The 22,452-nt window shown below is 35.0% G+C and overlaps 1 protein-coding gene across 2 annotated transcripts in view; it reads left to right on the top strand.

Moving 5' to 3' along the window:
* Positions 1–20,562, top strand: part of LOC121430411 (ras-related protein Rab-6A) — a 33,800-nt gene extending 13,238 nt beyond the window's left edge. Inside the window, exons 3-7 of one of the 2 annotated variants that reach the window (XM_041627700.1) lie at positions 557–716; positions 8,633–8,744; positions 9,160–9,253; positions 10,218–10,287; positions 18,558–20,562. In XM_041627700.1, the coding sequence (XP_041483634.1) occupies positions 557–716; positions 8,633–8,744; positions 9,160–9,253; positions 10,218–10,287; positions 18,558–18,628 (507 nt within the window). In that variant the 3' untranslated portion in view covers positions 18,629–20,562. Of the gene's footprint in view, positions 1–556; positions 717–8,632; positions 8,745–9,159; positions 9,254–10,217; positions 10,288–12,297; positions 12,866–18,557 lie in introns of those variants that run through there. The other variant, XM_041627699.1, reaches the window with a different exon arrangement.
* The last annotated feature ends 1,890 nt before the right edge of the window (positions 20,563–22,452 follow it).

Genomic DNA, 22,452 nt, shown 5'->3' with positions numbered 1-22,452 from the left:
ACTGTACATATTTGTAATATCATACCTTGTTAACATACCTTGTTGCGGGCGTAAAGTTTTACCTACTTTGATCTGGATAAATACAATGAAAAGTGGCCTGAAGAGTGACACGTGGTCAGTTGGTCATTGGCTCTTTACTTTGCTGAACAGTATAGTATCTAAAACCATGTAGAAAATATGTCAGAATTTCAGGATCCTTTTCTATTCAATATTTTTTCTATGTGTAGAACATTGCATTATGGATGTACTGACACTTTGTAGTAACTTACTTTGTAGATAATTTTATGAATATGTCACATTAACATTTTCAAATTGTTAATATATGTATCATAATATGAACCTGTCTTGCATCAACAACGTCACAATATTCTAAAAATTTAATTGCATGGAGGTGAAAATGTAAGGTTGGGATATTATGTATTTTGCTAGATCTTATTTTTCATTTGTACAAGATTGACAATCAAAAGATCAAACATGGCTCCTAAATGCCAGTGTATGTTTGTCTATGTGTCGTCCTTTATGCAGACTCATTCCTCTTTTCTATTTGCCCTTGCAGGCTACCATAGGTATAGATTTCCTGTCAAAGACTATGTACCTAGAGGATCGTACTGTCAGACTACAGCTATGGGATACGGCTGGTCAAGAAAGGTTCCGCAGTCTCATTCCAAGCTACATTAGGGATTCTACCGTTGCAGTTGTAGTCTATGATATCACAAGTGAGTTCAAACACTCGGGTGTCGGTGATAGCAGGTTTTGACCCGTATTCTTAATTCAGGGTCTAAAGTTACGGTTTAAAGGACAAAGTTCGTCCCAACAAAAAGTTGATTTGAATATAAAGAGAAAAATCCAAAAAGTACAACACTGAAAATATCATTGAAAATGGATGTAAAATAAGAAAGTTATGACATTTTAAAGGTTCGGTTAATTTCACAAAACAGTTATATTCACATGCTGGTCAATTTATGTATGCAAATGAGGACACTGATGATGTCATCCACTTACTATTTCTTTTGTATTTTGAAATATGAAATATTCTAATTTTCTCCTCATTGTCATGCGAAACAATAATTCCTCCCTGAACATGTGGAATGAGCATTGTTTATATATTGTTGAGTCAAGTTAGTCCTTGTCAAATCTGTAAAAAAATGAAATATTGTATAATTCAAATAAAAAATAAATAAATAGTGAGTGAGGGACATCATCGACTGTCTCATTTGCATGTCGCTGAATTGTGCATACCACTGTTTTTTTTTAATTAAGCGAAACTTTAAAATGTCATAACTTTCTTATTTTACATTCATTTTTGATGAAATTTTCAGCATTCTGCTAGTTTGATTTTTCTCTATTTATTCAAATCAACATTTTTCTGGGGTGGACTTGACCTTCAACTATGGATGGCCAGTTGTGACAAGTATTTAACCCTATCTAGGCTGGGGTATTTTTGGAGTTCATATGGTGCGGGGGCCTCCCAGGCCCCCCTTAAGATCTCGACCGCGCGATTGCGCCGAAAATTGGCACGTGGGTTGCCTCGGACATAATCTACAAGATTGTACAGTAATTTATTTCACGTGAATCACTATTAAGTGATTATGCTAATTAATGCATAATTAGTATGCAAAATAATACTTTTTCCTCTGACTCCCTAAATAAAGCTCCAAATGTACTAATTTTGGTATAGAAACTCTTTGTGGTGTTCTTAGCAAGTGTACATGAAAAAAATTACGATATCAAATAATTTTCTTATGTATTGTTTTTTGCAATTTCTTATGTATTTCCTTGTTTTTTCACCTTTTTTTTCATTGTTTTTTTAATGAAATTTGTTGGGGACTCTTCTGTGATCATAGAAAACATGAAATAAATACATTTAGTCCAGCAAAACTAAAAATAATCATACATTTATGAATTTTGGTTGAAAACACAATTTGCATTGACTTTGTACACGAAATCACGTTTTTGAGCAATTTTCAGTCTGACATGAACTTACATAATGTTGGGTAATTTCGGAACCACGTACCCGGGTGACGCAAAATTGGTCTCAAAAGTTGCGCAAGACTTGAAAGTAAAAAGTCAGTGAGCGGCGCGGTCAAAAAATTTTGCGCGGCGAAATTATTGCGTGATTCGTTGAGGGGGGCCTACGAGGCCCCCCCCCCGGCCTAGATAGGGTTAACAGAGCAGGTTTGATTTATCAGCTCATAGATCTGTTACTTATCTCTTTCATGACTATCTGGGAATATAGCATGATGAAAAAGCAAAGTGAACATGCAAGAAACATACAATGTTAACAGGTTTTTGACTTGTTCAGCTTCCTCTAATTTTAGCGCAGAATTAGAGCATGGCTCAAGTTAAATCGGGCTGACCTATATTGAACAACGGGAAAGAGGAAAGCATGCATTATCTAAGAATTACCTACATTTATGTACATGTACACAACTTTCCCCTCCCTTCCCTTCCCCTCCCCCAATACCACTTGGTGGCATTTTGAGATAATTTTATATGACAAGAGAGTAGGCCTATATCTCCCAGCTTGCCAGGCTCATATGAAAATACATGTATGCTTTCAGCTTGTGCTATATACAAAAGTATTTCTCCTGAGGTCATTCAATATTCAGAGATTTTTCGATAGCAGAAAGAGGGATGGTCCAGATTCTCCTAGGAACACGTGAACTTTTGACTGCATAACTGGTTTTGTGTATACTCTGTTTACTAGCTTGCAGTTTGAACTTGTATGGCTATGTCTATGATGAAATGAAACAAAAATAATGATGCTAGTGCACATACATGTAGCTCAATAATGCAGAACAGTGTGTACGATGAATATGTATGATTTGATGTACATATTTTGCAATTTGCACACATAATAACAATTATGATTTGAAGTCGTTATTACATGTAATCAGTAAAATAGTTCATATTTAACACAAAATGAACTTCAATCATAATAGATGGCAAGATCCTAGAGTCAGAATCACCTGATGAAAATACAAAGTATGTCAAAGGGTTTGGCTGGTATTTCAGTCTAAAAATTCTACCGACCAACAAGTGCACTTGTGTGCCTCGATGAAAAATGTCCATAAAAAAAGGGTTCATTAAAAGAGGATGATTACTTTAATGAGAGTGATGATGGTGAAAAAGTACAATAAAATTGGTTGGTGTCACATTTTACGTACTATTAAATGTATAACGGAATCAGTCTGCAAAATGACAATATCCTGATGCTTTTGGGGAAAAAAATTAGATTTTCTTGTAATAGATGCAAAATGTAATAAATTTTGCTTGTTCACTTTGCACTTGGAAGGGAGGGGGTATAGAAAGATTATCAATCATCAAAATTCATTAAATCATTTGACTGATACTGAATGACGATTGTGAATATTTTGAGATGATCCGATGAGGTTTTTTGACAGTCGTCTCTTGTCTTAATACAATGTGGAGTTTTCATACCGACAGGTAAACGGTAGATATTTACTTATGTACATAAATGCGCATGTGTTATATTGAGCACGTAATGTGCTGGCTTCAGTTTTTGACTTCCAGTTCAAAATGAATATGCAGAGGTCCATGTAGGGACAATTGGCATGACTTTCTTCACCTAAACTCTGTATTTCTTTGCCAGACAAAAGTGTTTACTGAATGTTTCTATTGAATATTGACCACCTCTTATGTACGTGTATGTACAGTGTATATACCTGCGTATGCATCTATAAGGCTTACTCGATTTTTTTAAGAACTGCCTTGAGTAATGGAAAAGTGGAAAAGGGAGAGAGGAGAGAGAAATACGGAATGGGGTGAGAGAGGGAGGTAGAGTGAGAAAGAAGATTATACAGACAAGAGACAAACAAAATCAGTGGAAGAAAAGAATAAGGAAAAATGCATACTAAGACAGGGTGTTAGGCAGAACATACTGTGGGTACAGTACACGCTATAGAAAAAAAATTACACAGGGCCTCGGCCACTTGATTGCATCCGAAATGCTCAAAATAGCCCTGGAAAATTTCCATTCACTACATTATGTAAAGCTAATGATCCAATGTTGCAGTTTTATGCAGGCTGTGATAAGTAACCCCCCAAAATAAATTATTTTTTGCCATGGTGCACGCAATGGCCTTGGTCAGAAATCCTTATTATTTTATTGGTGTGAGAAATTTTTACATTCTTCTATTGATGCACACCTTTACCTGTCTGGCTCTCCACTTTACCTGTGCCAGACAGACAGACCGACCGGTCTTCTATAGATTTGTGTCGCCCCTTGACCGCTCTTACACACATGCATCTCTGAGAGCCTTATTAAACCCTGTAAGAACTGCCCAGCGTTAGAAGTAGTGAGGCTGTATTACAGGTAGTTTCTGAACTACATGTACATACAAGCCAAGAAAGAAACAGAGTTTGTAGTGGAAACATATTAAGCCTGAGTTACTATGAAGAGAATAAATCTGAAATCCAGGTGAAGTGCGAAATATTGAAATGAAAGTTTCCTAAATGAAACATTATTTTTTACAAAAATATATGAATCTACCACTTGTGCATCAAATGCAAACTAACCATTACATCATGTCAGCTTGTATACATGTACAATGATATTTAGATAGTCAGTGCGATAAAAAATTATTAGTTACAAGAAGGATCTTTTAAGAAAAAAAAAGCAGCTTTGAAAATGCTTGTTTCCCCTGAAATCTAGTTTTCATTGGGTTTTGCAATGCTTTTTGGATTGTGCTTGCCTGACAAAGCAATGGGTGTCTGTGTACATGCCTTGTAACACCCATTGAAGACAAACTGGTCAAACTCTGTAATAAGCCAGTTCGTAGTTCCTTTCTGCGCATGATCAAAAGATTCTACGCATGATCAGAGGAAGGTCATTTGTACTAAAGTGACATGGTGGTTTAAAATCTAATGAGATAAGCACCAACTTTGATGTCTTGATTATTCATATATTCTTTTGAATTGTGGTTTTCATTTACATCCACAAAAAACAACAATGCGTCCATGAGCGACTGGTACATGTATTTCACAGTTTGCCAAGTGCATAGTGCAACATGCTATGATATGTATTCAAAGTAGGAATGCAACAAATATCTTCTAAAGTGATCATTGGTGTGCTATTCTAGTCACCTGGTCTATTCAATTTCTTCATCCTGCTATGTAAGGCAAGCTTACGTAATATCTTGCTTTGAAATCTGCCTATCATAATGAAAGAAATTAAATGTCATTTGACCAAAATTGTCCATGAAGTAACTACGAACTGGTCTATACAGGGCTCTGATTGCATCCAATGTCAGGGGCAAACTGCTGTTAATTCAATCCTCATAGGATTATAAATGAGCATTATAATATAAGTGTACACTGTACATGTATCATGTATGCTGTATGTATTTTGATTTACCTTCACAAGACAAAGCGGTTGTATTCCGGGAATGCTTATGATTTTTTTTCTTTTTGCTTGTGTGAATGCTTTGCCAGAGAAGCAGAGCAAAGTCAATACCTATGGTAGCCTCAAGTGAAAAAGTAATAACTACGCTTTGGGCAGGAGAAAAAGGGAGGAAGAAAATCAGCTCGATGTGCATTCTGAAGGATTAGACACAGACAGTGGGAGAGATGAACTTTTCATTAACGTCAGACGATTGCAGGGGTCTTAACAGATCAGCAGAACAGTATTCTGCTAATTCTTCTTCTCTCTCCTTTCTCTTTCACCCATTTCCTGTCTTCCTCTGTATTTTCTTTTGTGAATGTCTGTCAAATTTCTCTTATTCTCTCATGTCCTCTCTTGAAGTGCATATACATGTGTGTGTTTTGTTTTGTGTGTCCTCAGCTTCCCCTGCATTCATTTATTTCAGCTTTGCCCCGGAATTTTGCTACTTCATTTCCCCATATCTTTTCATCCCTTTTCTCCTACTTCGTTTTGTCCTTAGCCTTTTCTCTAGTTTGATTACATATAGGTCAGGATGCGAACCTGTGAGGCCTTAAAGAGAAATGCCAGTTGTTGCAGTAAACACTGATTTCATGAGAAAGTCTGTAAAACCAGGCTTAATTATCAGAATATCATTGAGGATCTAGATCTGGTACAGTTACATAAACTGAACTTTGTGAAATCTTGAAATCTCCGCTGAAAAACGTTCACACTGAAGATCACCAACACAGATAGGCACACGTGGGACAGTGTATTATCATTATTGCTGGAATAAAGACCTGACGGAAGTGACCGAATCCGCGCTTATTTTGCTTATTTCGCTTATTTCTCAGCAATTACACAATTTCTCCCAGAATCCTTTGGCACATACTTTTCATTCATACAAACACTTGGGTGGTCATTATATTAGATTCTGTAAAAAGTCATTTTGAGATCGTTACCAAAACTGGAATTTATCTTGAACATTTGAAATTATTTGAAATAATTGGATATTTAGAGTGCACCTGTTTTTTCCATTCTCTCTCTTTTACACTTTATCTTGCTATTCTCATTCGCTTTCCTTTTCAACCTATTTTCTGTCTTTAAATCCGGCTACCTCCCTTTCTGCTACCGACATCCCTTTATGGATGTGAGACTCAAACAAAAATTAAAAAATGGGAAATAGGGGGTTTCATCAGAGATATAGGATGCAGTCTTCCGTTTGGTCAATCGTATTGTAGTATGTTGCAGACATCATCACTTGCATAAACCTGCTTTGGAATTGTAAGGGACATAGTGGGGGTTTCACAGGAAGAAAATAAAACACGAAAGAAAAAATGTTGCATTATAAAGTATTTACCCAAGTAGTATGCATGTACATCTTTCTAAAAAAGACTTACTGGTATACATGAAGGGATTCGATCAGTATTAAGATTCTGATGACCTTTTTTTTTACCAAAGAAAAGGTTCGAGGGGAGGGGGTGTCTAGTTTGTGTTTTGTACATGTACAAACATTTATTGATGAAGTTTGTGTACATTTATACATGTATGTACACTGCATTGTACATGATCATTGTGGCTGTTTGAATAATGCTATTACTCCTGCCAAAGTAAGCTCGCTTATAATATTAGCCTACATTTTGTATGAAGAACTGGGGGGATTCTGAGGGGGATGTTTGTTTATGATAATACTGGGCTGACTGGGGCACTAGTGGGAGCTTTTTTAAGTCACTGATTACAAAACAAAATGCATAAAGTCTGCAAATATTCACCCCTGGATTTGCATGGAGGATGATTGTCTGTATAAATGAATAGTACAACTAAAGAATTTAAGGTGTACTATAAATGTTGCAAGAATTCATCACTAAAATGCAAAATATAGATCTATACCCCCCCCCCCCCCCCCCCCGAAAACACACACACACACTTTTATTACACTTTCCCATGCCATGGTCCCATATAAATTTTGTCAGTGATAGAAAATTTGCATGCAGAAAAGGATGATTTTGCAATTTAAGTAAAATATTACAATTGAGACAATGTACATGTACATGTACTTGTACAACTTACCAATAGTCAGTGGATTGTTACGGTATTCACAGTGAATAGGAATGTTTAAATTGTTCAAGTTTTTGGAGTGATGCCATGTCATTAATAAAAACAGGAAGCTGGAATTGTGTCAAATTTGTAAAATGGGGTGCTCGTGCATGCTCAGTCTCTTTTAAAAAAAATATAGTAATAGTATTCCATGTCACTTTTTGTCAGTACTTTGTTTTTTCATTCTCCTCATACATGTGCTCATAGTGAGGAATACTATTACCAGCATTCTTGTATTTTCATTGATTATACCTCATTCTCACTGGCGTTCAATCCTTTATGAAAGCCACAATTGGAATATCGTTACTGATCGCAAAAATGTTTGAACCATTCAAAAAAATTCTACGATCAATACGATTGCCACCACTCATCTAATACGATTTGATAAGATCACTAGGATTACTCCATGATTAAGTATGTCGTTTGAATTGAGGCTCGAATCATGATACAGTAGGAACTACATGTAGGTATTAGTAGAGAAAATGTAAAAATACCCTACAGGCCTGAATTATCTTAATTACTGCAAGGTAGTATGCAAGTATTTTTAATACAATTTGCTATTGTATGAAATTCATCTTTAGAGGATGTCATAATGCTTGCCGGAATCCTGGGTCAAGATATTTGCCAACTTTGCCTATTTGAAAAAAAAAAGTGAAAATCCATTTTGTTCACAATAGAAATCAGAAATTGAAATCTTCTGAAAATTAAGCTTTCCCAATTGATCATGGGCAGCCAGTGAGCAGCTCCAGATGGATGTTGCTACATGTATATAATCGTTGAACATCAAACAGGGTAGCAGCAACTCCCATCTTTTAATGTATTCTGGTCTGATGCGGCCGGGGCATGGACTCCCGACCTCCTGGTTACGAGGTGCAAACTCTACCAACTGAACCAACACACCAGTCTTTTTATAAGGGACAGTTTGAATTTTGGTGAAAGAGAGAGTCACTTCATCCACTGTGCCCCATTTGTATTTTTAACAAATCTGTTTGTGCTAAGATATATTTAAGAAGAACTCTGATGTCCCTATTTTCAGCCTCTATTTTCCCATTCATCCCAATCTCAGGCTTGACAGATATACATGCATGATGTACAAGTCAATGGAGCAATTGATTAAATAATTCTTGAAATGTTATTTTGTTTTTCTTTACATAGATGCCAACTCTTTCCACCAGACATCAAAATGGATAGACGATGTCCGTACTGAAAGAGGGAGTGATGTCATTATAATGCTTGTAGGCAACAAAACTGATTTAGCTGACAAAAGGTGGGACAATTAAAAAATCTCATTTAATTTGCAATGCAATGTTGGTCATGCTGGCAGTAACTATTTGTTTATTGCCCCCCTCCCCTTTACACGATTCCATACTCAATTTCAATTCAATTTTATTTTAAGTGCATTTAAGTTCAAAATTCATGGTCATGACCATTTATCATTGTGATTTGTTTCTTTAATGTATCATTTGTGCAGCTTAAACTTTCCCCCTGAATTTTGAGTTACAGCCAGCAATTTGATTTTTAGCTTGGAATTCATTATCTCAATAGAAGTAAAATGATAGTTTATATTCTTGTTATTTGCAAAGTCAAAAGTATTTTTGGATGATCATTAACATTTGGGTATTGCAATTGTGAAACAATAAATCTCAATATATTTTTTTCTTTGTATTCCTATTTCTTTGCAGGCAAGTTTCAATAGACGAAGGTGAACGCAAAGCCAAGGAACTAAATGTAATGTTCATAGAAACTAGTGCAAAGGCAGGCTACAATGTAAAACAAGTAAGTACATTCTCCTTTTCTTTCAAAGGTTTCTGTGAAACGTGTATTGAAAGTCACTCTTGCTCAGGAAATGTTAATGATAAGTATAGCCTTGGAAAACTGTATTGTCACCAGAGGCCCGTTGCATAAAACTTTTTACCTGAGAAAACTCTGGTAAAACTGAAAACTAAGGTTAGTCTGATTTCTGCCATTGACTTTAACACAGGGCAAAAACTCCGGTAAAAACAACCTGAGTTTTCTCAGGTAAAAGGTTTTATGCAAGGGGCCCCAGGAGTGAAGACTCGCATACAATATAACATGGACAGTAAGGTACAAGATGTTTGATAATAATAATAGTAATAATAGTCAGTTCTTGTATAGCGCTTAACACATCATGAATAACGTCTCTATGTGCTTCCAAAGGACTTGGATAGTATTACTCTGGCTGTAGCTCGAGCAGCTTTTACGCGCTCCACATTTCAAGCACACGAACAGAATAAATTCCTGCCAGGTACCCATTCACCTCACCTGGGTTGAGTGCAGCACAATGTGAATTAATTTCTTGCTGAAGGAAACTACACGATGGCTTATTTCACATCCATTTGAACCTGTTCTCTGTAATCTTGTTAATCAATCTAACAAATACATTCAAACCTCCCACACACACCTCTGATCTTGGGTATTACTCTAACCGTGAGAAAGCCATTTGTATAAAAATTATGGAGAATCAGACCCAGTGGTCAATCCTCCAAATGTGGATCGTCCAGAAGAAACCAGAGGATAACAGTTGCCCAGTTTGTGTTCTGTCTGCTGTAGAAACTGTGTAGGAAATATGTAGCAATCCCCAAACCTCTCACACCTCAAATCGCATCTTTAATTGATGCCTGCTAGGCTTATGTAGATTTTCCATCAGAACAATTGTCCTCAGAGCAAATGCTGCCACAGAATCAGATTGTGACATCTGTAATTTTTCTCTTTATTTCAGTTGTTCAGACGAGTAGCAGCAGCTTTACCGGGTATGGAATCAGCAGACCAAACTAAACCAGCTGGCGACAGTATCCTTTTTCATCAAAAACATATTCAAAAAGTCAATAGTAAACAAATATTGTCCATCTTAAGGGGCAATATGAAAAACTATCCCACCAAGACCACTTCATGGCTACTCTTTTCTAAAAGAGAATTGTTGCTCTTGAGATTGCCTCTCGAGTTAGAATCACCTTCACGCTCATCCATATGTTTGTGTTGAGGAAATTCAAAATTAAACGTCATAACTTTCCAACATATTACACATATAAATGTTGAGCCTATTTATCAAAACACCAGGGCCAGATTTCTGAAAACTGTTTCGTCTCTTATGTCATTTAACTGTCATAGTGATGAGAAATATGGTGCACCATTGGTGTGATATTGAACACTTTTGACTTGCATGCTGGTCTATTGGTACTTCAATCTATCACTAAATACCTCTTTTGAGTCTGTTATGACAATTACAGTAATGAATATAATGTACATGGTAAAATACTTTTCAGAATACTGGCCCTGCCACAAAAACTTCTCCTACTATTCTATATGTTCATTGACACATATTCCTATCTAAATCTCAGATTGTTCACATTTTTTAAAAAATCTTTTAGAAAAATGATTGGAGTATACCTGAACTGTATTTCATATATAAGTACTTATACTTTTCATGTACAATTTTATAGTGTTTTTTTTTAAATCATTTTTATTTTTATTATTATATTTTATTTTTTCTGATTTATTTATTTTTAAAAATCTTTTTCTTTTTGAGGGGGGGGGTAATTTTACCTTGTCACAATCAGTTTTCAAAACAAAGCAAATAAACGCATGGAAGATGAGATGTCTGCTTTCAATTTTTTAGAAGGATACGAGATGGACTTTGGAGAAGGTAGTGTAAAGCCTGTATGCATGTCAAGTATTTAGTGCATGCCTGTTTGCTATGAAACACATACATAGGTCATTGTATGTGCAATGGCGCATATTGTATATCTTCTATGTAGGTGTAATGTCTTTATTGATTTAAGCATTCTGCCTAGAATTAATATCGCTTTTTAATCAGCAATCCAAATAGAATAAAATTGAGTGAAAATTACTATATGAACAAATAATTTCAGCTGAAGTCCTCAGTCAATTCTAGTTTTGCAGTAGTTCAATTTTTTTTAATTCCTCCCTGAGTTCCTACAGAGAAAAGTTTAAATCAAATATGTTGAGAAAAAAAATAGACATTTTTTTCTCAAGGGTGTTTCATCGCTACACTGTTGGAAGGGTATTTGAAAATGTGAATAGCATTGTCACAATCACTACACAAAATAGAATGGAATTGGGGTTTTTAATGTTGAATTTTTTTTTTTCTTAGAGTTTTTAAATTATCGATTGGTAGTTACACCAACAGACATTATGCACTACAGACGTATCATGTCGAACATCTGAGATCATACATGTTTTATTGTCTGTTCACAAAGAATTCACCATAAATGGATTTAGTGGCTAAGTGCAGGATACATCAGAGCAAAGTATTTAATTAACTCTTTTTTGTATTTTTCTTTGCTTCTCTTAATATAATTTGCCTTTTTATTGCAAAAAGGTTCTGGAATGCAAGATAATTGATCATTATTCTGTCTTTTATGTTTTTTTCAGTTGCGTATTTGCTGCCTCCAGCTCTAAGTCATTGACAGTTGACAGTATTTCTGTAAAATTAAATTCTTTTTTTTTTCAATTACATGTATATCATAATTCATCTCTGTATTTTATTTTTGCCATTTCATTTGCGGCCCCTTGTAGGTTTGCGACTTATCACAAAATGATATTAGCCAGTCGAAGTTATCGTTTCATGCACATTCTGTTCAAAACACAGCCCAGTGACCAATCAGAATTGATGTTTTAAATTTGTGATCATTGCAAACCTTCATAGAGGCCTGTATTATCTTGTTTATTTTTTGTGGCATGATTGTTATGTTTAGTTTCCTTGACTGCTTCCCCCATCTTTCCTTCCCCTCTCCTTCTCTCCCCTCCTTCATTTGTTCTACCTTCCTTCCATCCTGCAGTGATTGAAGTAAGTCTCGAGAAGAACCAACAGCAGGAAACGACAGGCAGCGAAGGTGGCTGTGCGTGCTGAAATTGACCAATCGTATGGACCTTATTATTTAGATGTTGAACACTCCGTGCCATTCATGTTTTATGTGTCTTCTTGTAAACATGGACAGAGTTGTGCTTGTATATCCTAGAGGGAATATTGCTGGCATTGTTCATATTGGCCTCAGTAAACTGGCATAAGCAGCTGCTGAAACAAGTCAAAATATATCTTTTTAATGAAAAATAGGGTTTAAAATGACAGACCTTTTTACCTGGGTGCGTTTTATGAAGCGAATGTTGATTTTCATTGACTAGCTTGCTCTGAACCAATCAGATGCATGGATTTCAGTAGCTTATAACAATATTCAGTGAAAATCACTCTATATTTTCTTCATGAAACACACCCAGGTTCATTAATTACCTTGCAATGCTAAGCGTATGAAGTTGGAGTGAGCGCAAAAGTATTTTCCTTTGGCAGTTTCATTCAGTACATTTTTAAGGTTTGTCACTGGCTCTTATTTATAAACAACGCTTTTCTAATAAAAAAAAAGACGTGGCAAACAACGAATTTTGCATGCATGTTCTTAAATTTACCATTCCCTGAGATGCACAAGATTAAGTACTGCACAAAGTGTTCCATGTTTACTTCAACTCCTGTTAGTTTAATTCCACAGTAGGTGGATGGAATAAGGAGATCATGAATCAATTATAAGAATTTGATGCCCTCCTTATTTAAAAAAAAATGTATTATCAAATAATTGCCTACTAGTACATAAGATTACATTGATGAATACTTTGCTCTACATTTAGCTTTCCAAGAACTTAAATATATATATATATATATTTTTCCACAGATGCCATACACAGTTTTCAATGATTATATAGATTTCCTCTCTTCATAATGAAACAAACGGGCAAGTTTAAAGAATATATATATCAAAGTAATGTAAATCTCTAATGTACTTTTGAATGAAAGAACATGCTGCCTATTTTTTTAGTGTAGTTGATTTGGGTAATTACTTCAAATGTATTGATGAATGTAGGTTAATATAGGTCAAAATAAAGTCATATGATCTTTTTGAATCAAGAAGGGCACTGGGCCTATTAACATAAATCACTGCAATTGATCATTGATCTGATTTCCAGGATTGATTGCATAGAGTATTGTGTGTGATCAATCATAAAAAATAAGCCCTAAAACCGATCACTAAGATTTATGTTGCAGAGCCCTGGTTTGTTAATTCAAATGGTCTAAACATATCACCGACAGAAAATCTCCACAGGGCTGTGACTTAATGTTTTTCTAGGTTTCCTATTCATTTTTGTCCGCCTTCATAAATTATAATTTCATTTTTGAGGCCTTGATTTAATCTATTTTGCCTTACTTTATAATGGATGCGAAATAGAAGGCTTAGAATGTAACATAGACTATGTATTTGTATATAATTAATTCTTTATAGCTATCAAACTCTAATATAAACTGTAGGTATTGTATATAGTGTTGTAATCGGTCTGAAACCAAATCATGGTAAATGATGAATAAATTTGGTGCTGTGAGTTAGTCTGTCTTTTATCGAACATAATGGATTCTCTGACCCAACTTTTGCTCCTGCGACAATTTCTCCTAAAGATGTATTTTTATTTTTCGACAATTTTGGGGTTATCGTTCGGATTGTGGTAGCATGTTGAAGTTTAATAATAATAATAGGCATTTATATAGTGCCATCTATCTAGAAATATTCTATTCCGAGGCGCGTTGTTATTATTATTACCTCGGCTTTAGCTCGACCTGCCTTTCAGCGCTCATGCATTCAAGTAATTAATCCTGTCGGGTACCCATTCACCTCACCTGGGACGAGTGCAGCACAACGTGGATAAATTTCTTGCTGAAGGAAATTACGCCATGGCTGGGATGGTCTGGTTTAGTCTCATGATTAAGACTCTAGTGTTCAAGGTAGGTCCGAGGTTAGGTTTGTCTAATAATTTGCAGACTTTTTAAAAAAGAGCAATTGTCGCTAGAGTAACAGGTGTGGAAACATTTGAATTCAACTCAAGTGCAACACTGACAGTCATGTTATAGCCTTTAGATATTGAATTAACCCTAAATAAGCTTTGTGTTTGCAATATAATGGTATAGTCCTCTGGCATTGCTTCAGTATACTCTGAATATATTTGAGTATTAATGATAGCATGATATTAAATTTTCATCCTTGATAGTCTCTGTGCAATGCATCCAGATGTGAATGAAAGATATCTTTAATCCCTCCCATTCACAAATGGTAATGATACCATGAAAATCAATAAATAATTGTCCGAAAATTTCATTTTTGTGTAAAATATTTTGCATAATCTGATCTTGATTTCTAGGTTACATGAAAATTCATGAAAATATTTGATACAAACAATATTACAAAGTAATCTTTGATGTGAGGCTTTCTGATGAAACATAATGTATAAGCTCACTCAACCCCCCCCAAAAAAAAAAAAATTAAAAAGTCATTCGTGTTTTTTATAGCACTTGGAATTTTGAATGACATCACAATGTACATGTAGTGTCTTTTCAGAAAATGGTTAATAGGATATTAGTAAAGACCCTTATCCTATTGTCTTATCTATATGAATTTTTGGTTTATAAACTCTATATTGAATGATTAATTTCTTATTTCCATTGCCAGTTTGTGTTATCCAAGGTTTGCTATGAAATAAGTTACATATATTTTATTGAACTTTTAGCTTTATATTAGATGAGATAGAAGAGACTGTTGCATACATGTTCATACTGTCATGATATTGTTAATATATTTATATAACTCTTGTTTTGTATAAAGAAAAAGTAGAGCTGGAATAATACTTTTAAATTTCTTTTAATATTATTATTGTTCAATTTTCACTAGTTTATTTTGATACTGCTTGTATTCAACTAGGCTGCCAATTTTTATGATTTATTTTTCATGGATCAGAATGCAAATCTGATGATAATCAATTATTTGATAAACTCAATACCTCTAGTCTATTACATAATAAGAATTTGGTTTCATATTTGCAATGTATTGGTAAAAGCTCTCTTGCATACACAATTACTGAAAACAAAAAATCAACATTTATCATGAAATCTTGTATTTTCTTTCTATAAATGAGGTGCAGGGGAGGGGGGGTCTTGCTCTTTTTTATTTAACATATTGATGAGTTTTAGGTCAATGAAGCATAATTTTGTTGCATAAAAACTTTATTCAAAAATTCATTGAGTTGGAAAATTGTGGGTAATATAATCAAAATCAACTGAAGCTCTTGATGATGCTGATAAAATATAAGTAAATATTTTTCGTATATGCTGGAAATATTATGAATTCTGTTACCCCTTTTTTTCTTGGATGCAAAGTATCAATTAGGCCTATTCATTTTTGGTAGAGTGGAAACGAAAATCTGATATTAAAGAGTGAGTTTCCATCTCAGAAATTCTCTTTGTGTAAGTGGCCCCCGGGCCTGTAATGCAAAAGAATACCCAACAATTTTACAATTAATGATTGTGAGGTTGTGAGTTTGAATCCCTGCTCGGTCATTATCTCGACTGTAACCAAAAAGGCCCTAGGGAAGTTTCTGTCTATAAGAATGTACTAGGTATCACAATTGATTGTTGCATTTCCTTATGTTACACTCCTGAACTGTATTACTATTCTTATCATTTAACCATTTTGATTTTTCTTCAACCTCCCCTAAAGTCATCATTCCAATATTACCAGTCTCTGGAATTCACATGATAATTATCAACTGCTTTACATGGCATGTTATTGATCAATAAAATTGATTTACAATTTGTGCTTTAATCAAAGTCTTTTTCAAAGTCTTTTATGCAATGTTTCTTTTGTATTTTGTGTTTTGTTCTGCTTCAAGGTATGTAGCATGTGATATGAATGATAAAATGAAATTCTCATTACATTGATTGCCCCTCTGTGCGAATATCCTTGTGCATGTATAATCCAAACCCTTCTGCTTGGTGCGAAATTTAGTATACAGCATGCCATTTTTGTTTGCCTAGTTGATATGTCACCTGCTACTAGTGATTGTCGAGTTTTAAAGTCGGACGTATGGATCATCAAGAAAGGACTAGAGAGGCTGATTATTTGGGGGAAAGCCTCTACAAAGTCTGCACAACATATTCTGTGTAGAATTCTTCAAAATAACATTTCATCATCCTTCTTGCATTTTTAAATTGTCACCATCACATTTTAATCACTTTAATTACAAGCACAACCACCATTTATCTGTTGGAACCTATTAATTGTGATATTGATATTCTTGACCATCAGCCAGAACATCACGGTAATCATTATCACCACCGGAATAACCATCATCATGGTGACCATCATTACTATCAACATCATTACCATTTACCAGGGGACCGTTTCATCAACATTTTTGTCTGAAAAGTTGTCAGATCTGATGTCTTTCCTTGATTCAGATTGACTGAGGGGCACCGTCACTATGGTAACTGTCAGATATAAAATGGGACTAATCAGATAAAATGACAAGTCTTCATGAAACCCTCCCCAGTGCTCCACACCACCACCATCCTTGCCACATTACGACAATCACCACCACCACCACCAAAATCGCTACCACCGGTACCAAATCCTCACCATCACATTACGGTACCATTATTACAATCACCAACACAATCATCATCCCCACTATCACTACACCACCACCAGTCACCATCACAACCACCATCATCCCCACTATCACTTTACCGCCACCACAATCGCTACCACCAATACCAAATCCTCACTATTACTATAATCATCAACACAATCATCGTCCCCACTATCACTACACCACCACCAGTCACCATCACAACCATCATCTTCATCACCACTATCACTTTACCACCACCACAATCGCTACCACTGGTACCAAATCCTCACTATTACAATAATCACCAACACAATCATCGTCCTCACCATCATTACACCACCCATCGGTCACCATCACAACCACCATCATCACCACTATCACTTTACTACCACCACAATTGCTACCACCAATACCAAATCCTCACCATTACTATAATTATCAATACAATCATCGTCCCCACTATCACTACACGACCACCCGTCACCATCACAACCATCATCATCATCGCCACTATCACTTTACCGCCACCACAATCACTACCACCAATACCAAATCCTCACCATTACTATAATCATCAACACAATCATCGTCCCCACTATCACTACACCACCACTAGTCACCATCACAACCACCATCATCATCACCACTATCACTTTACAATCGCTACCACCATTACCAAATCCTCACTATTACAATAATCACCAACACAATCATCGTCCTCACCATCATTACACCACCCATCGGTCACCATCACAAACATCACCACCAGTACCAATGAGACTTATCTTGACCATCACTCAACAATATCACCCAACAAGACACTATAGTACAATGTACCCACATATAACACCTCCCTCCGCCACCAGTAAACCATTGCATCACCGTCACATAATATTCGGTTACACTTCGTATTTCCGAAGGTTTGTAATTCCAAAGGTAAAAGGGTTCGTTAATCCGAACTGTTGTGGCGTTATTCCGAAGGTTCGATAATCCGAAAACGAAATAAGGTTCTATGTTCCGAAGGTTCGTTAGCCCGAAAACGAAATAAGGTTTGATGTTCCGAAGGTTCGTTAGTCCGAAAACGAAATAAGGTTTGTTGTTACGAAGGTTTGTTAGTCCAAAAAAGTAATAAGGTTTGTTAATCATTACGTTTTCGGACTATCGAACCTTCGGAATTACGAACCTCATTTCGTTTTCAGATTAACGAACCTTCAGAAATATGAAGCTTTGGAATATCCGAACCTTCGGAATTACGAATGTATGCGATAATATTCATCCCCACTAACCACGACTAACTCTCTGTCATCTAGTTTCCACAGCATCATATTCCCAGCCCAAAGCCCATAGATATTGAAAGCCAAGTTAGACAATATGCTGATCGGACAAAGTGCAGCTGAGTGGACTTTGCTTGTGGAAAGGACCCATCTCTTCAAACGTGATTGTTGTCCAGCTTGGCTTTCCATAGAGATGGCCTCGAGCTAGAGTCAATTATGACCCTTTCATGAAACGGGGACCTACTTCTCAATAACTCCCTTTTTTCAAACTTTAATATCCATTTTGTGTGTGTTGTTTCCTTAACCCATTGCCTCCTAACTCCCAGTTCCTGTAACTCTCCACCAGAAGGAACCTGAGAACGACTACCAACAAGACGAAGCCGGCTGCTACTGCTGAAAGGCCTCCATCTTGAACATAAATAATATTTACCAAAAAAAAATACCCCCACTATTCTTGCATGTTGATAACACCACTGTCATGTCACTCTAAAAATAAATGGTAAAATATCAGTCTAAAATTAATTTCAACAAATTGAAATGCTTGTGCTATATTTGGATATGAGATGAGTGCTGCCCCTCTGTGGCAAAATGGACCAAGATCCCCTCTTTGTTTTTTAACATTGCAGCACAATTTGTCGCTGAATCATTTCTGCTATCATATTTTTTTCTCTGAATGATGGTCACAATTTTCCGTCTGATCCAAAGCCTTGCAAGTTATCATGGTCATTGTCATTGATCAAGTATTTTGTTCAGATTCATTGATGGTACTAAAACGATCTCTGTTGTTCAATTTCTTTGGTTCTCAAATCAAGTTCAATGCTTTTTGAAAGGTTATGTTGAAACAAGAAGGCCAGTGCAACTTATCGTAAATTATTTCGAGGTGTGTGACTATTTTAATCCAATTATTCCATCATATGTATATTTTAATCCTTAAACCAAGTGCAGGACCATTGATCATAAACATTACAGCTCAAAATTAACAGAAATTATAAGGTAGCTATTAAACACTTGGAAAACTGTTTGCCCCAACAGATCATATTACAATTTAGAATATGATAATTATTAAGGGATACTTTCAAATGGTTTTATAATAGCTGTGAATTTAATAGTTTATTTCTTAAACCTGCAATAAATGTATGATATTGATGATTTTTATTCTTTTATTGTATAACAAAGTGATCCCTTCAAAGTCTCAACATCTGACAATTTGATAAATATCTTTACTTTAAGGATGATCAGCTGGTGGTATCAGACATATTTTCTATGGCCAATCATTTTGATACTCGTGGCTGACTTTCATTGAAACTCAAATAACACGATAGGTCTCCAAAACACCAACACTTGCAATTATTTAAAGAATTGGAGTGACCAATTGGGATTGCTGTTACATACACGTTTGGTTCAAAATACTGGGTAGTAACCAATCAAAACAGTCTTTTCAAATTAGCCATTGAGTCACTCGGGCATATATCAAAATTACTGAAAATGAAGAGTTGTAGAGTTTTCCAAAAGTGAATAAAAGCATGATTCTGTGGAGAAAAAAAAACTGCACAAGATAATATTAAGGAAATTATGCCCTGGCTGTTTTTTGATACTTAAACGATTGCATTAATGTTGGTTTGAAATTTCATATTCCAAATTGTTCACAACTGTTCTTTTCATTGGTTTGAAATGCATTTCTTCCAAAGTGAATAATGTGATATGAAATAATCATTGTCTAATAGATGACAATACTGTACGTCCATGCATAGAGCTGCCTTTATTGTTTTATTTGGTCTGTTTGTTTGATTTGATGGATTACAAAATATGTTCTCTCACTAAAAGAAATTGTAGTTTATATATTTCATCGCAATTGACAGAGATAGCAGAAATTGAGCAAAGACAAAAGCAATGGTGTTGGAAGCAATTTCTTTGAAATAATTTGTATTGTTTTCTCCATTTCCATTTTTAAACTATGTCAGATGTACAAATGTATGCAAAAAGCTGTTTTTTGATCTCATATGCATTGTACATATTTCATTTTGGATATATGTTTTCAATAACCAAATGCTCTGTAATTATTTGTATTTAATATGTTTACTGTACAGAATATATGTGTTTATTTGTATTTTAGAAAGCATTAATTTAGATAGTGAATGTAAATGCATCAGGCCTTGTAATGCGGCATTTGTGAGGAAGGAGGAATTGAAATGCTTTATTTGAGCGACACACAACCGTTGTTAAATACATGTACTTGTTCTCCAATGCCATTTGTGCAACCTCAGCTAAATCTCCATATTCATCAAGCCCAATTTGCAAGCTCCAACTATCAAAGACAGATATGTAAAGTAACAATAAGAAGAATTAAAATTATTGGGGTTTGTTTAAATATGAAATACAGAAGAAAATTTTTAACCAATTAACATTCTCTATCATAGGTTAAAATTCTCCCCCATATTGGAAAATATTAAGTTTAGTGTTAGTGTTTAAAAATGAAATGAATCATAATTAATAATGGCTTTCCTAGCACCAACACCTAATGTTTATAAAAGTAATCCATGTCACCTTATTGATATCTCAACACTAGCACAATTTGTTTCAGGACCAGCTCTATATTAGGTTTGGCGTTGTGCTGGTGTAAAAAACCCAACACTGACATGTCAACACTGAAGACTACTCTGAAGTAAATTATCTTCTGACATGCATAATTCAAGAATAAACAGCAAGTATTCACCTCTGTTTCCCCCCAAAAAATATATTTCCTGTTTTCAGTTGGGAATTGATTTAAACAACCTTCATAAATGTGGGATTAAATTCATGGATGTTTTCAAATGAAATGACAGACAAGAAACAGTGCTAAATATAAGAAACCTTTTCTCTAATAATTTTCAATAAAATGACATGCACATGAAAAAGAATTAGAAAAGATTGAAGTGAGTGTATTTTATTTTAATTGGGGGAAAAGTAAGAGCTATCCTGAATGAAGATTTTTCACATATCATCAGAAAAATAGTAAATAAAATATAGGTATGATGAATATTGATGATTGACTGTGAAAATTTGATGATTATTTTTCTTTAATTGACCTGTCATGTATTGTTTTCCCGTAATTTCTCTAGCTTTATGCTCAGAAGCACATTGAGCATCTTATTGAGGGGGAAATAGTACTTTATGACAATTTCATTAATTAGAGAGTATATAGTGACATAGTGAACATAGTGAAGTATATGTATTGTATATCCAGAGCTTAAAAGCTAATTAAAAGTTTGTGCTCTTTTTTTAGAAGAGAAAAGAGAGGGATAATGACTGAACTGTGGCGGTATTTGTGTTCAGTGATTGATTACTAAGTGTGCCTTCTCGTATAATATTGATTGCAAGAAGGAAGTTAACTCTGTCTACCGGTATGCTCCGATAGACGGTATGCTCCGATAGACGATGATATAAACATACCTCCTTCTTGCTCTCAGTAGATGGCTAATTGTCTGCAAAAATGGATCTGATTCCTCGTATCTCTCACTTTTAAATGTTTCATGCCATTGCAATGTGACAAGATTTGCTTTCAGAAAATTTGCCTGAAATAGAAAATGTCGAACTACAGGTTGCTTGAAATAATTGTCAATCCATTTATTCCTCCCTTTGTCATCCTCCTGTGTTGATTCTTGCTTTGTAAAGAGGAAAACAATTATGGTGATTAAAAGAATTACTATGAAAGCATCATGTGAAGAATGAACTACATTTATTACATTCTTTTTTATTTCCATCTATTCTTGAGAAAGAAATATTGGTAAAGAATCCATCAAAACATGAAAATAAAATGTGTCATCTTCATCGCACTCACTTTCTCTTGGTTGCTAATAACACACAGAAAATATCCTGCTTAAATACTTTCTAACACTTCATAGGTATCAAAGAATGCTACTTTGATTATTCATGTACATCTGTAAGAATGCTTATTTTTTATGGTGCTTACCATTGAATTTTACAAAGATTTGGGTAATGTGACTAAACATCAACTAGACTGTTTTCATGAATTCCTCCTTTAAGATTAATATAACACCAATTCACAAAATGTGGATTTTTTTTGTCATGATAGGTTTTATCGATAAATATATAAAACTATATATATATCTAAATGTATGACTACGGGATGTGCCAGATAATTATACGAAAGCGACAGTGGAGAATGCCGTGAATTGTACCAACGTGTTGTGTGTATGTTGCTAAAGCGTTTCACGACTGTAA

Source organism: Lytechinus variegatus, chromosome 16 (assembly GCF_018143015.1).
Source record: "Lytechinus variegatus isolate NC3 chromosome 16, Lvar_3.0, whole genome shotgun sequence".
NCBI classification, from domain to species: Eukaryota; Metazoa; Echinodermata; class Echinoidea; order Temnopleuroida; family Toxopneustidae; genus Lytechinus; species Lytechinus variegatus.
Note: the sequence above shows the minus strand (reverse complement) of the source record. Positions and strands in the feature narration are given on the sequence as shown.